The sequence below is a fragment of the Hypanus sabinus genome, chromosome 1 (assembly GCF_030144855.1).
Source record: "Hypanus sabinus isolate sHypSab1 chromosome 1, sHypSab1.hap1, whole genome shotgun sequence".
In the NCBI taxonomy this organism is placed as follows: Eukaryota; Metazoa; Chordata; class Chondrichthyes; order Myliobatiformes; family Dasyatidae; genus Hypanus; species Hypanus sabinus.
Genome location: NC_082706.1, coordinates 208,845,405 through 208,862,011, shown reverse-complemented (window position 1 = coordinate 208,862,011; position 16,607 = coordinate 208,845,405). Strand labels below are relative to the sequence as shown.

At 44.6% G+C, this 16,607-nt stretch overlaps 1 protein-coding gene across 1 annotated transcript in view; it reads left to right on the top strand.

The window, feature by feature from the left end:
• The window catches only part of rad54b (RAD54 homolog B), a 201,930-nt gene that overhangs the window by 142,805 nt on the left and 42,518 nt on the right, over positions 1-16,607 (top strand). The window contains exons 9-11 of the mRNA XM_059984898.1: positions 233-372; positions 7,309-7,599; positions 10,497-10,681. Coding sequence (XP_059840881.1) covers positions 233-372; positions 7,309-7,599; positions 10,497-10,681 — 616 coding nt within the window. The remainder of the gene's footprint in view (positions 1-232; positions 373-7,308; positions 7,600-10,496; positions 10,682-16,607) is intronic.

The following is a 16,607-nucleotide window of genomic DNA, read 5'->3' as shown; positions in this document are numbered from 1 at the left end:
ATACTATGCTGAGATTCATCTTCTTGTGGGCATTCACTGTAAATGCAAACGAACACAATAGAATCTTTGAAAAGCCGCACAGGACAGAGACAAACAACCGGTGTGCAAAATGCAACAACACAAAGAAAGATAATAAATTATTAAGGAATCTGTGTGCAATAAGCAATCAGTAAATAATCAGTGTGAAGATTTGATAGATCATATATTCAAAGTGAATTTGGTTGCATTACAGGTACTCCAATACAAAATGATCTTCAAGAGTTCTACTCTCTGGTAGAATTTGTGAATCCAGGTGTCCTAGGATCTTCATCCACTTACAAAAAGATTTATGAGGAACCTATTGTCCGATCACAGCAACCTTCTGCGACCAAGGTACAAAAATGATGTTAACTCTTAAACTGCCATTGATGATCCCAAGCCCAGCTGTGAAAGCTGGCGTGGCCCCTTTATGGGTTCAGGATGGTCCTGCTAATTGTTTCGAGTGCCAGGAATTGAGTATTTAAGAAACATCAGATCTGTGTTCGGTGCTCAACCATAAACCTACTAGTGATATCGTCTAGCCTTTGTTTTGTGCTCGGATCCAGTTTAATACCTTGCTTTGGATACCCCAGCACTTGGGTCCAAACCATCCTCATCAAGGACTCTTGTCACAGTACGAATGAGCCAACATGGAACCAGAGAGGTATCAGAGCCATTCGTCAGTTGGGGCCAGCCACAGCGAGAAAATTTCCAGAAAGAGCCTGGAGATACGCAACCTCGAAGTCGCCATTTGCCAGACTGTTACTGGGAGGAAGCCAGAGTCGCTCAGCTGAGGCTGTCAGTCGCTCTGCAGTGCCAATCCATCTTCCAGCCCCGGAGAGATTCAGTGGTGACCTGGGTTATTGCCACGGCTTCCTCGTGCAATGCTCATTAGTACCTGAACTCCAGAGTCCTGGGCAGCAAGGACTCATCATCTGACTGGAAGAGCCTGACATGGGCCATGGTGCATTGCAAACGTAGGTCAGAGATTTGCTCGGATTCGGAGGAATTCATGGATGCCATGAGGAAGGTGTTTAATCACCCCACCAGAGCCAGCGAGCTTCAGACCGCCTGATGGAGATTTGACATTCAACAGGGAGGACAGTCAGTGGCCGACTAGGTGATTGAAATCCAGACCTTGGCCCAGGAGAGTGGTTGAAATGAGGAGGAGTTGACCACACTACACTGGGACTCCAAGATGAGCTGAAGGATACCCTCGCCTTCGGAGAGCCAGCAGAGATCTTAGAGGTTCTGATCGACCAGTCCATCCATTTTGATAATTGTCTGACAGAGTGAAAGTGGGACCACTTTAGGAGGTTGAGGAGAGCCTTTCGGAGCCCAGTCTCTAAGCATCGCAGATCCACTCCCCAGCCTGTTGCCTGCTCAATGCCCAGTCAAACCCATGCAGGTTGGTTGCACTAGACTCCGCTGATGAGAGGTCCCAGCATTGGAGTCAAGGTCACTGCTTGTACTGCAGTGAAGCAGGTCACCTGCAGCTGAACGTCCAAAGCTACAGCCACCTGCAAAGACCGTCCAGTGTCAGGAGGACTGTGACTGTAGCAGCTACTACGCCCAACCTCATGGATTCTGGTTTCGTGCCAAAGTTGGTGTTAGCCGGGTTAAGAACCTGAGGCAGGTAAAGGCTTTTATGGACTCCGGGGCAACGGGTAATTTGCGGGATTTAAGAACTGTCGATTGGATATACTGCTGTGAGAATTGAGCCAACCCATGCCCGGGCAGTGCGTAGGGACTGGGCTCAAACTGGCTCTCTTTGACAGTCCTGGACGGCCACCTGCTACGGTCCAGGCAGATTCTTTTTTTTTGTAATTTATTGTTCTTATTGAAGTTCATCATCATACAAACATTTCCATAAGATGTTTTTCAGACATTGTACATATCTATCATATAATCATATATGTCACAAATCTCCATATAGCATTTATCTGATGTATACATTTATAGAAAAGAATGGAAAGAAAAAACAAGCAAAAGGAAAAAATTATGTACAAGTAGGGAGTGATCTTTTTTTTTACAACATATTAATTGATTTGTGAGAATAAAATCAGGCCCATGAGGCATTATGTAGTTAAACCATTTTTCCCAGTATGAATCAAATTGTTCCAGCTTATGATTAACAGATGCTGTTATCTTCTCCATATTGTAAATGTCCATTGTAATTTTCATCCATGCATTTAAAGTTGGGCTCTCCTGTGATAATCATTTCCTAATAAGAGTCTTTTTACCAGCCGCCAACAGTATATTCATTAAATATTTATCTCTTTTCAACCATTCTTAAAGTATATATCCAAAATATATGGTCTTACTCTCTGAGGATATTTCACATTTAAAGATGTCTTGTAGGGCATTGTGTATCCCCCTCCAATAGTCTTTGATAACAGGACAGTGCCAAAAAATATGATAATGATTTGCATTTTGATTTCCACAATTTCTCCAGCAAACAGGAAGGTTACTATCATAATGGGATTTCTGAGAGGGTGTAATAAAATATCTTATCAAGTTTTTCCATTCAAACTCCCTCCATTTCTGTCAACTGGTACACTTCCATTGATACCTCCATATTATTGTCCATTCTTCCTCAGATATAATTATCCCTCCTTCCTTCTCCCATTTTGTTTTAATGTGTGAAGTCGAATGTGTTTTAAGATTTGACAACCCCTTATACATGCTTGAAATGATTCTACTACCATTATCTGAATTATATGCTTTTCTAAAGAGCTCTATCAAGCATGTACTTGCCTTGGTTACATTTTTAAGCATCTTATTAACATACTGTCACATCTGTAAAACCAATAATAATTTTCTAATAAGTGTTTCCCTTTAAGCATTTCAAAACTGAACAGTGTTCCTTCTTTCATTATGTTGTAAAGAACTGTTATTCCTTTAGCTGTCCAGTCCTTAAATCTAGCTTCCAATTTATTTGGTGTAAAATCCGAGTCATATGTACACCATTTAAGAATTGCAATATCTCCCTCTGGATTATATCCTTTTATAGTAGTTTGCCATATTTTAAGAGTCAATTTCACCCATGGGTTATCAATAATATTTATGTACCTTTGAAAGAAAGGGGGAGGGGAGCACTAGTGGAAGATGGAGAACAGGCAAGGAGTTATTGTGAGAGGGAAAGAGAGAAAACAAAATTTAAAAATTAAAAATTAGTGATGGGGTAAGAATGGGAGAAGGGGCATTAATGAAAGTTAGAGAAATAAATTTTCATGCCATCAGGTTCGAGGCTACCCAGACGGAATATAAGGAGTTGTTCCTCCAACCTGAGTGTGGATTCATCTTGACCGTAGGAGAGGCCATGGATTGACATATCAGAATGGGAATGGGACGTGGAATTAAGCCGTGTGGCCACTGGGACATCCTGCTTCCTCTGGCGAACAGAGCGTAGGTCCACACCTACACTCTGGTAGATGTACACTCTACATAGGTGTGGACCTATGCTCTGTCCGCCAGAGGAAGCAGGATCTCCCAGTGGCCACTTCATTCCCTTCCTTTTCTGGAATGACTACTACTACTACGTTGACTCAGGCCTAGGGGGCCGGCATCGGGCACAATGACGGACTCTCCACTCCTCCCTCTCCCTCATCAGTGTGTTCAGTTCATCTACATTAGCCGCACTGCTATCTTCTAGGAGCGTGTTGACCATAGTCTTGGGAGGGCGCCCAGGGTACATCCTCCCATGCTTGGGCTCCCATGTGATGACTAGGGTGGCATAGACAGTGCCCCGCTAGTTGCAATCTTCTCGCCTCGATTTTAGTAGTGAGCATTGGTAGGTCGTCATAGAGCTCGACGTTCGTCATGTGCTGTTGCCAACTCACATCAAGAGCCATCCGGAGCATTCGTGTATAGCAACCATCTAGTGACTTTCTCACGGTCTTGGTGAGTGTCCACACCTTGCATCCGTATGTGAGAATGGACTCTATGGCTGCTATGAAGATCCTCTGTTTGAGCCCTCTGTTCAGGTTCAAGCTCCAGATTTCCTTCATGTCGTTCATAGCCCTCCACGCCAGCGCCTTTCGTATCTTTATGTTCTTCTCCGAACTCATCATTCTTGACCCGAGGTACCTGAAGTCTAAGACTTTCTTAATGGTATCATTCTTTACGGTCTTGAGAGTACCTTCGTTGCAGTTGAGTGCCATATACTCTGTCTTCTTAGCGTTTAGGAGAAGTCCAACTTTATTGCACTCAGTTTCCACTTTTGTCAGTAGTTGCTGTGCTTCCTCCATCTTGTCAGAGAGCAGGACTATGTCATCTGCAAAATCGAGATCTGTGAGCATAACTGTTCTGACCTTTTCAGTTCGTCCTAGTTTTATGGTAAAACCAAGCTTGTCGTGATCTTTGGTAGCTTGACGTAGAGCATAATCAAGGACGATTATAAGGACGTAGAGTGCCAGAGTGTCTCCTTGCAGCACACCAGCTAGGAGCTCGAACACTGCTGTTTCTCCATCTGGTGATACAACTTTCGCCATGGTCTTGGTATAGCTGGACTCTGTTGCTCTCAGTAGATGGTCTGGCACACCGTAAACTTTCAGGATCTTCAGCATTTTACCTCGGTGAATGGAGTCAAAAGCTTTGCGAAAATCGATGAAAGTAAGCGCGGCTGGTAGGTTGTTCTTCTTGACTTCCTCGATGATTCTCCGGAGAGCAAGTATTTGCATTACTGTTGTGCGTTTCTGCTGAAAACCATTCTGATTGAACCTTAGCTCAGGGTCAATGGCGGTGCAAACCCTGTTCAAGATCATCCGCTTGTATAGCTTTTCTAAGATGCAGGTCAAGCTGATACCGTGGTAGTTATCTGTCTTCGTGAGGGATCCAGACTTGGGGACAGGGATAATGTTTGAGAGTGACCACTGTTCTGGTTATAAGGATGTAGGGTGCCAAAGTGTCTCCTTGCAACACATCAGCTAGGAGCTGGAACCTTGGGCACTCATCTCCATGGACTTTGTCATGGGTCTCCTGCTATCTATGGGGAATTTGGTCAACGTGGAAATTGTCAATCAGTTTGGAAAGGCAGCAAGTTCATTGCTTTGGGAAAGCTATCATCTGTGGTGGAGACAGCCGATATTGTCCTGGACGAGGTCTTCAGGATCTACGGATTCCCGTTGGACATTGTCTCGGATCGTGGTCCATATCTAACGTCACATTTCTGAAGGTGTTCTGATAGGGGCAACAGCAAGCCTTTCCACTGCCTTTCACCCACAGTCCAACGGCCAGGCGGAGCAGACTAACCAGGATTTAAAAGGTGACTGAATTCAGAACGACTGGACGGGTGGTGAGACCATTTGATGTGGGCGGAGGTCACCCACAAAATCTCACAGCATTCTGCGCAAGAGATGTCACCATTCGCGTGCCAGTTTCATTATCCTCCACCTCTCTTTCCAGAACAAGAGGCCGAGGTTGGGTCTCTGCAGCCGAAGATTTCCTCCAACACTGCAAGCAAAATGGATTAGAGCAAGAGAGATTTTCCTGGGCTCTACCCAGAAAGCAGAGAGGAAGGTGAACCGATAGAGAAGTCCAGGACCTGCTTTACAGCCGGGGCAACAGGTCTGGGTATACCTTCATGATTTGCCTCTCCAAGTAGAAACAAGAAAGCTGGTGCCCAAGTTCACTTTGAAATCCTGAAGAAATTAAACCCAGTGGCTTACACCTTGAAGCTCCCCTAGAACAAAAAGATCAATCCTAGTTTCCACATTTCTCAATTAAAACCTGTCTCCATCAGCTTCTTAACACCGCCCCCCCACCATCAGCCCCATTGCCAACCAGGTTTATTGAGGGGTAAGAGGTCTTCACAGTGAAAGGACTTTCAGACCCACTGTTCAAGGGGTTTAGCAACGCCTCGTGGACTGGGAAGGATTTGGAACTGAAGAGAGGTGCTGGGTGCCTGAAAGAGACATCTTGGATCCAGCTCTCATCCTCGATTATCATCACTGTCTCTCCCAGCAGCCAAGGCCATCAGGAATTGGCCGTAGGAGAGGGGGCCCTGTTATGATGTGCCCCCCCCCCAACCAAGCCAGCTTCTGGGATTTAGACGCTCAAACTCCCTGGAGTACCAGTAGCAGACCTGGCCCCTTTAAGGGTTTGGAACAGTCCCACTAATTGGTATTCATATTTCGAGCGCCAAGAATCAAGTATTCGAGGAGCACCTGAACTGTGGTTTGGTGCTCAATCATAAGCCTGCTAGCAATATCATCTAGCATTTGTTTTGTGCTCAGATCCAGTCTGATACCATGTTTTGAACCTTGTTTCGGATGCCCCAGCATCTGGGTCCAAACCATCCTTGTCAAGGTCTCTTGTCTCATCCCTTTTCACCTGTTGGCGATCTGATGAGGTGCAGCATCAGGCGTTGCCTGCATTTCAACTTTCACACCCAGGGGATTGAGGCCTATCTGTGTGCATGGTAGTGTCACATTTAGCGCAATATTCTACACACACCAGCTGCAGGTTTGGTGGTTCCGTATCCGTCACGTTTGTAAGGAGTTTGTATGCTTTCCCTGTGACTATGTGGGTTTCCTCTGGGTGCTCTGCTTTCCTCCCATGGTCCAAAGACACACTAGGATTAGTAAATTACGGGCACATCATGGTGGTGTTGGAAGCATTATGAAACTTGCGGGCTGCCCCCATGTTCATACTCAGTGATTGGTTATTGACAACAGTGACACATTTTCCTGTCTGTTTTATTTGAAGTGTGACAAATAATAGTAATCTTAATCTTAGAAGTACTACACCAGCCGCTGATTTTAAAGATGAGGCAGGGGAAATCCACTATGTATCAGAACTAGGCAGTGTCAGTTTTGTATGATAAATTGAATTTCAGTCTCTTCGCGCGTATCTTTGTTTTCTGCTTTAAATTTTTGCCATTCTTTGCCACTGCAATGAGTTTGTAAAGGAATTGTACAAAAGGCATCAAGTTTCTGATCATAATATGCCTCTAGGAGACCACCCACATGCACCTCAAACTGGCTAGCTTCAGAATAGAAGGTGAACAGCAAGATGATTCAAAAAGTGACATGAATAAAGATTTTATAAGCAGATCTGATTGTGTTAAATTGGTTTCCAAGCCTCCAAATATTTAATAGTATTACAATAGAGTTGTTTCGGGTGTATGTGTTTGCAAGTTTAACCTATACAATTGTTCAGTTTCTAGGCCAAAACTGCCCGTAAAGCTGAACAATAAACAATGAAGCCTTGTTCAAAAATGCATTAATTCAGGAATTCTCTCCTCGACATTCCAGCCTTTGCTCATTTGCGATTTCTTTTTGTCCTCAGGATGAAAAGCAGTTAGGTGAAGAAAGGGCAGCTGAGCTATGCCGATTAACTGGGCTCTTCATACTTCGGCGCACACAGGACATCATTAACAATTACCTCCCTCCAAAGACTGAATGGATCATCTTCTGCCGCCCCACTGTGCTGCAGCTCGAACTCTATCACAAGCTACTGTCGTCTCACACGGTGAAATCTTTCCTGCAGGGAACGCTGGATAACAGCCTCCACTTAATATGCATAGGGTTACTGAAGAAACTCTGCAATCACCCTATGCTTCTTTATAATACAATAAAGGTATTGGTTTGAGGTGCAGATGAGCATTAGCTCTCTAAGAGCCAGTAGGAATCTTTATAAGATTATGAGAGGCATTGATAGAGGAGACAGCCAATATCCTTTTTCCCAGGGTTGAAATGTCTAACACCAGAGGGCATACATTTAAGGAGAGAGGGGGTCATTTCAAAGGGGATACAAGAGGCAGGGTTTTTTGCACACAGAGTGGTAGGTGCCTGGAATGCACTGCCTTTGGTGGTGGTAGAAGCAGATACGTTAGAGACTTTTAAGAGATATTTAGATAGGCACATGAAAGTGAGGGAAATGAAAGGATATGGACATTGTGAAGGCAGAAGAGATTAGTTTAGTTGGCCATTTGATTATCAGTTTGGTACTGTGGAATTGTGCCACGGTAGTTGTTGGGGGAGGCATGACTTGAAGGGCCAGAAGGGCATACTTCATGCTGTCTCTCTAAATAAATAAAATAAATAGATCCAATGCAGCTCAAAAAATAAAGTGAGTAAGATAAAGAACAGAATAATACAAAAAACAATAAATGTAAATACATAAGATAGTTTTGACAGATTGATTTTACTTGAACAAAGTGACTCTCAGCAGAGGAGTGTCTGGACTGACAGGAAATGATAAAGTAGTGGTGTTTGGGGGTGTGGAGGGTGGGTTAGTGGGTGGAGGTGTTGATCAGCCTTGCTGCTTGGAGAAAGTGACTGTTTTTCAGTCTGGTGGTCCTGGCGTGGGTATTACTCTCTAATGGGAGTGGGGCAAAAAGTCCATGAGCAGGGTTGGTGGGATCCTCCAAGATGTTACTGGCCCTTTTCCAGCACATTTCTGTATATATTGCCCTTGATGGAGGTCGGCTGGTGCTGGTGATGCATTGGTCAGTTCTGACAAGTATTCCTGTTTGCCACAGTGCGGTTTCTGTATCATACAATCATGCAGCTTGTCAGAATGCTCTCTGCTCAAGAAAAGATAACAAAAGAATAGAGTGAAAATTTACAAGTATGTTGTTAGAACTGCCAGAGCTGAGTTATAGGGAAAGGTTGAATAGGTTAGGACTTCATTCCCTGTGCATAGAAGAATGAGGGAGGTTTGATAAAGGTATACAAAATTATGAGAGGTATAGAGAGCAGGCTTTTTCTACTGAGATTGAGTGAGATGAGAATTAGAGGTCACAGGTTAAGGATGAAAGGTGAAATATTTAAGGGGCACCTGAGTGGGTAGGTTCCAAATTTGGACTCTGAGGATAGTGCGACTGTGGAATGAAATGCTAGTGAAAGTGGTGAATGTGGGCTTGATAGCAATAGTTAAGGGAAATTTGGACAAATACGTAGATGGGAAGGGTGTGGAGGGCTATGAAGGTGCGGGTTGATTGGACTAGGCAGAATAACGGTTCAGCATGATCTAGATGGACCAAAGGGCCTATTCTGTGCTATGTGCTCTATCACTCTATGACACTATTTCTTTTCCAAATGCCTACCATCACATCAGCAAATCAGCGGACATCAAAATGCTGGAATAGACCAAACTGTTGGCCCTAACAAAGATGAATAGTTTGATAGTGAAAGTAATAATTTTAGCCTTTGACTTCTATTGCAACATGATTCAGGCGAGGAATGGAGAAAAGTTTACTTTAAAAAACCACAGAGGAGCAGCTAACAGTTTTTTCAAGGATCAAGGATAAACTTTATTCACCAAATACATTTACATGTATTAGGAATTTGCTGTGGTGTGTTGGTCAGGACAAGACATGCAACAAAAAACAACATTCAAAAAATATAGTGTAAATAATTACATAAAAAATAAAGTTAGAGGTTAAAGTACAGATATGGAATAAAATTTCCTTAAATACGTAAATGCCAGCATGTAAACAGCTTTTACAAAGAAGTAGTTTAAAGTGTTTACAGTGCACTGCAGTGGCTGTGGGTAAAAGATGGGGGGTAGGGAGGGGGCTAACTAGAAAGGTTGATCGGATTAACTGCCTGAGGAAGAAACTTTTTAAACAGCATCAAGTTTTTGTTTTAATAGCCCTTTAGTGCTATTATTAACCTTTTCTGCTATTCTTGATACTTCTTCTGCAATAGAGTTCACTTCACAAAAATGTTCTGATAATTCTACATGGAGGCGAATGAGTATAGCTGTTCAAGGATTAATATTAATTTAAGAAGTATGAATTTAAAAAGTACTTTAATGTCTTAGTACTTTAATAGTTGGGTAAAAATGTGCTGTGTTAAAAATGGAGGAATTTGCTTTAGAGAGGTGTAGAGGAGATTTACCAGGGTGCTGCCTGGGATCAGAGAATATGTCTTATGAAGAAGGGGTGACTGAGTCAGATCTTTTCCCTTTGGAGCAAAGGAGGATTAATGGTGACTTGATAGAGGTGTACAAGGTGATAAGAGGCATTGACTGAGTGGACAGCTACAGTGCTTTTTCCAGGACAGAAATGGTGAATACAAGGAGGCATTATTTTAAGGTAACTAGAGGGAAATATGGGGGAGGGGGGAAATGTCAGAGGTTTAGGTATTTTACACAGATTAGTGGGCGCATGGAACACACTGCCAGAAGTGGTGGTAGAGGCCAGTACATTAGGAACATGTAAGAAACTCTTAGATTAATGAAAGAAACATTGAGGGCTTTGTGGGAGGGAAGGGTTAGCTTGATCTTAGTGTAGGTTAAAAAGTCCACACAACATTGTGAGCCAAAGGGCTTCTACTGTGCTGTAATGTTTATGGCCTGTGAACCTCAGAAATATAGCCCTGAATAATATATGGAAGAGCATGTAACCTGCTACTTTGCAGTCAATATTTCTTTAAAGAAAAGCTTTCGAAGCACTGTAAGAAATTATCTTGTTTTCTGGAACGTTAGTTAAAATGGAATAAATAACCCGAGTCTCCCCACTTCCTTAGGGAAATGAAAATTGCTCCATAAATCCCGATTTTGATCCACAGTTGGACATGAACCCTTACAAAGATCTGACCAGCATATTTTCAATGAACTATGAACCAGATGCATTCACTGCCACGGGTTCAGGGAAACTAAAAGTTTTGAGAGATCTTCTGGCGGGCATTCGTTCACAGAGTTCGGCTGAAAGGTAGGGAAAGGAGTTGGATTTCTATTTCTTCATAGTCTTAGACCATAAGACATAGGACCCTCACAAATGCCAGCTTATCTTTTCTTAGATAAGGGACCTAAGACTGCTCACAATACTCCAAATGTGGTCTGACCAATGTTTTATAAAGCCTCAGCAATCTGAAAATCTAATTTTAGAAATATTTATGCATAGTCACGTAAAAATTTTGTATAAATATATGAGTGCATTTGCCATGTGTTGATTGGCAAAGATGTCTTAATTTGTTTGTGTGTGGTTTTTCATTGATTCAGTTGTATTTCTTTGTTCTACTGTAAATGCCCACAAGAAACTGAACCTCAAGGTAGAATATGGTAAGTACGTACTTTGATGATAAATTTACTTCGAACTTTGAAAAGGAGTGCATGGGTTGAGGCAGAACTGCGCAGGCGCGTGCACGTCTGCAAGTTAGACTGGCGGGAAGAATTTAAAAGGAGAGCATTTTTCTTCAGCTGTTTGATCGATGCACGTCTGCACAGGTGCATTGATGTTAGTGAGTTAGACCAGCAGGAAGAATTTTTAAAAAAGATAGCTTTATAGAGTGCGTGTTGGAGTAGAGGGAGTCATAAGGCTTTGGCTCAATAGGGCTTCGACAATAGAGGGTCGAGGCGAGGTAATTTACTTGTGAAGAGCAGGAACAGGAAGGATGTCTGTGAGGCCAGTTTTCTGTACTGGGTGTTGGATGTGGGATGTCCGGGAGACTCCCAGCCTCCAAGACGGCCACATCTGCACCAGGTGCATCAAGCTGCAGCTCCTTAGGCGCCAGGGCCTGGGGAGACATATAAGTGGTTAACGGTCAGGAGAGGGAAGGGAAGAGTCAGATGCTAGAGAGTACCCCTGTGGCTGTCCCCATTAACAATAAGTATTCCTGTTTGAGTATTGTTGGAGGGGGGGACCCAACTGGGGAAAGCAACAGTAGCTGTGCCTCTGGCACAGAGTCTGGCCCTGCGGCTCAGAAGCGGAGGGAAAGGAAGAGGACAGCAGCAGTGATAGGGGACTCTATAGTTGGGGGTCAGACAGGTGATTTTGTGGAGACAGGAAAGAAAGTTTGCCTCCCAGGTGCCAGGGTCTGAGCTGTTTCTGATCGTGTCCACGATATCCTAAACTGGGAAGGTGAACAGCCAGAGGCCAAGGTACATATTGATACCAACGACATAGGTAGGAAAAGGGAAGAGGTCCTAAAAACAGACTACAAGGAGTTAGGAAGGAAGTTGAGAAGCAGGACCACAAAGGTAGTAATCTCAGGATTACTGCCTGCACCATGTGACAGTGAGTATAGGAATAGAATGAGGTGGAAAATAAATGCGTGGCTGAGGGATTGGAGCAGGGGGCAGGGATTCAGATTCCTGGATTATTGGGACCTCTTTTGGGGCAGGTATGACCTGTACAAAAAGGAATGGTTGTACTTGAATCCCAGGGGGCCCAATACCCTGGCGGGCAGGTTTGTTAAGTCTGTTGGGGAGAGTTTAAACTAGAATTGCTGGGGGGTGGGAACTGAACTGAAAAGACCAGGGAAGGGGTGGTTGGCTCACAAATAGAGAAAACTTGTAGGCAAGGTGAGAGGGAGGATAGGCGGGTGATAGAGAAGGGATATGCTCAGCTGATGATTTGAGATGTGTCTATTTTAACGCAAGGAGTATAATGAATAAAGCGGATGAACTTAGACTGTGGATCAGCACTTGGAGCTATGATGTTGTAGCCATTACAGAGACTTGGATGGCTCAGGGGCAGGAATGGTTACTTAGAGTGCCAGGCTTTAGATACTTCAGAAAGGACAGAGAGGGAGGTAAAAGAGGTGGGGGCATGGAACTCCTGATCAGAGGTAGTGTCACGGCTGCAGAAAAAGAGGACGCCATGGAGGGATTGTCTATGAGTCTCTGTGGGTAGAAGTTAGGAACAGGAAGGGGTCAATAACTCGAATTGGTGTTTTTTATAGACCAACCAATAGTAACAGGGACATCGAGGAGCAGATAGGGAGACAGATTCTGGAATGGTGCAATAATAACAGGGCTGTCATGATGGGAGATTTTAATTTCCCCAATATTTATTGGCATCTTCCTAGAGCAAGGGGTTTGTTAGGTGTGTTCAGGAAGGTTTCCTAACTCAATATGTAGATAAGCCTTCAAGAGGAGAGGCTGTACTTGATCTGGTATTGGGAAATGAACCTGGTCAGGTGTCAGGTCTGTAACGTTCTCCTTCGGGTGTAACGAAACGCCGAATTTAACGTCCGGATAAACCACAGTTAATAAGAACCAGATCGCAGTAAGATTAACCATTTACTGTTCACTCTTCACATTAACATATGGTGAAAACTGTTGATAAAACAATACAAGATTGATACAGTATTTGTTCCTTCCTTAATATCACATTTCAAGTGTAAATACTTGCAAAGGTGACTATAACTACATTACACTAAGGTGCAGTATACAGGGAGAGTTTACCTGCTCCATTGACTACTTTAAATACACTTCCATGCAAACTATCCGCGACTCTTTAACTAACGAAAGCATAAACATTATCTACCGACGTTACCTCTAACAGGATCACTATTAACATCTTAGTTCAATATATCGATTATCTATTAACTTACAGCGTTGCTCTCACTGTGATTTCTCATGCCTGCAAAACTGCTTGTGCTCAGGTGAGCCTCGTGGTGAGCCCCCACCCTCGCGCTAATTTCAAACCGGTATTTTCCCACAAGACGCGGCGAAACCGGATGTGACATCATCGCATGCCGATATATTTTACATGCAATGAATATACTTTAAACACTTCTAATTCTAACTAGAAAATACTATTGAATGAATTACTAAGCGAAAATATTATAAACTAAATAACTGTCGTAAAGACAGCACACTCCCCGCTTGACCTTCGTAAGGTCACAATGAGCAGAGTACAAACTTAGTCTCTTAATCAGTCATTGGGTAGAAGTAGAATAACTTCTGTAACTGGCCTTTGGTAAATTTTCACATCGCCTTGGTCGGTAGTCTTCAATTCGATCTTCCTGACATGTCCATCCTCGCTAGGGAATGTAGCAGTGATTCTGGCCGTTGGCCAGCTGTTGCGAGCGACTTGCTTGTCCCTGAGCAGGACTAAGTCTCCAACTTGAAGATTCCTGAAGGGTTCTGTCCACTTTCGTCTCTGTTGCAACGAGGGTAGATATTTCTGTCTCCAGCGGGACCAGAACTGATTTGCCAGAGCCTGGACTTGTCTCCATTGCTTTGTGTACAAATCCTTGTCTGAGAAGTCTCCTGGTGGAGGAGGTGCTCCTGCCTTCTGCGTAAGGAGCGTTGATGGCGAAAGTATAAAGGGGTTTTCTGGGTCGGAAGACACAGGTAGGAATGATTGTGCGTTTATAATGGCTGTGACCTCTGCCATTAGGGTGCACAGTACCTCGTGGGCCAATCGGGTGCGTTGCTGTATCTCAGGTTTCCTTTTCCAGGTTTTCCGTAAGGACGTGAACCGTTTGACTGCCTGCTCTTTGTTATCTGGTGAGCGCTGGCGTGGTTCTCTGATTGGCAATGGGGCAACCCCATTATTTGCTTCATCTCTGAAGACCTTGGTGTCTTTGGTTTTTAAAGAAATGGTATCTTGAGCTGATTGTGCAAGTTTGTTGTCATACTTTGTTTGAGCGAAGACTGACTGGCCCAGCGACTCGTCGCTTGCCTCGCGCTTGTTAAGCTTCCTTGATATACATGGAACTTGTGCAGGGTTGAAAAATCGAATGGCGGCCACTCTCTAGCACATTGGTCTTGAGTGTGTCGACCGTCGGTTTGTGTACGTCACCGAGACACACCTCTCCTATCACCACCCAGCCCAGATCCAGACGTTGCGCGAAGGGGGCGTCGAGTGGTCCATTGACCTGCTGCCTAACCTTGTGTACCTGGATAACATCTCTTCCTAATAGCAGGAGTATTTCCGCTTTCGGATCCAGTTCTGGGATGTGTTTGGCAATGTGGTGGAGATGCGGCTGGTGTAGCACCGCACTTGGTGTCGGGATCCCAGCGCGGTTATTCATGATTTCATTGCACTCTAAGAGCGGAGGGAGACAGATGACGACTTTACCATCCAGGGACTTGATCTGGATGCCTTCTGCCTTCCTTCCTTGGGTTTCCATGTTGCCTGAGCAAGTTTTGAGGTAGTATGGGAACCGCTCACTCTCAATGTTGAACAATTTAAAGAACTCTGGACTGACTAGTGAACGATTGCTCTGATCGTCCAGAATCACAAAGGCTTTGATGGCCTTGTCTTTGGCTCCTTTAGGGTACACCTTAGTGAGGCAGATCTTGGAACAAGAACGACTTGACTGAGCTTGACCGCAAACTTCTGTACAGTTCGTGCTGACAGCTGTTAACCTAGAGTGAGCCTTTCCCTCCCCGCCGTCCTGTTGTGGGGGTGAAGGAGCGCTGTCGGTTTGCGGTGACAGGCCGGGATGCATGGCCCCGACGTGATCCGTGCTATCACATTCCGGACACTTCACGGCGATCGTACACTCTCTGGCGAGGTGAGAGGTTGAGGAACAGCATCTAAAACATATTCTTTTCTCCTTGAGAAGAGCCGTCCTCTCTTCAAGGGGTTTTTCCCTAAACATTCTGCATGCTTTCAGGGGGTGAGGTTTGTTATGCAATGGACAATACTCGCCAGGGTCGTTGTTAGTTGTAAGGGCTTCAGTCTTGAGCACTGACACGGGTTTATCAATGTTGAAAACATTCGAGGAGGATCTACCTGGACCCACGAGGCTAGGGTCGTTTCGCCTCTTCGCCTCCTTGCGCACAAACTCAGTGAGGTGCTCAAAGGGAGGAAATCGACCACCGTGCTCTTCCTTGTACTCTGAGGCAACAGTCAGCCACTTGTCCTGCAGCCCAAATGGAAGTTTGTCCATGATTGGTCTAATCCCGGATGGAGTATCTAGGTATACTAGACCAGCTGAATAGCCATCTTCTTTGGCGCCTTGGATCTCCATGAGTAAATCTCCGAATTCTCTTAACTTAAAGTGATCTTTGGCTGACACCTTAGGAAAGTTTTCCAGACGTCGATATAGCGCCGCTTCAATAATGTCGGGGGCCCCATATCTCTCCCAAAGTCTCTCCCACGCTTCGCTTAAGGCTAGCTCGGGTTTGTTGATGTACACTGAACGCATGCGTCTCACCTGGTCGCGTGATTCTTTCCCCAGCCATTTCGCCATAAGGTCCAACCTTTGGGTTGCACTGAGCTGGACCCCGTCGATCACGTTGGTGAATGTGGAGTGCCATGCACGGTAATTTTCGGGTTTATCGTCAAACTGGTACAGTCCCGAAGTGACGAGATCCCGTCGTGCTAAATACTGCAGCGTGGGATCGGCTGTAAGCGGCATGCGGGCTGGAGAAGTACGTTGGCGCCTATATGACTGAGAACGCACGTTTCTCATGGAATTTGCCATCCTGGATTCCACCTCCGCGTCTCTTCGCATCGAACTTTGTAACTTTGGTGTCAAAGAATATCGGTTGTCAGCTCTTTCATTCTTGACTTCATCACGAAGCCGCGAGGGTAAATTTTCTTCCTCGTAGCTGGGGAAGTTATCGAATAGGTATGGAGAGGGGAGACGAGCCTGCCAGTCTGTTTGATATTGTACATAGTCGCTTGTGCGTTCCAGTCTTGTCCTTTCTAAAGTAGGTCTTGCTTCGGTCAGATCACGCGACCCTTCAGCTTCTTCTATGTACTCTGCTTACGCCATGGCAGCTTCTCCTTCTCTTTCTAGCTGCAGCACTTGCAACTCTGTCGATATTTTTGCCATTTCCAACTGGGTTTCGGCTTCTCTGGCGGCCTTTTCGGCTTCTCTGGCGGCCCTTTCTTTCTGGATTTCGGCTTCTCTGGCAGCCCTTTCTTTCTGGATTTTGGCTTCTCTGGCAGC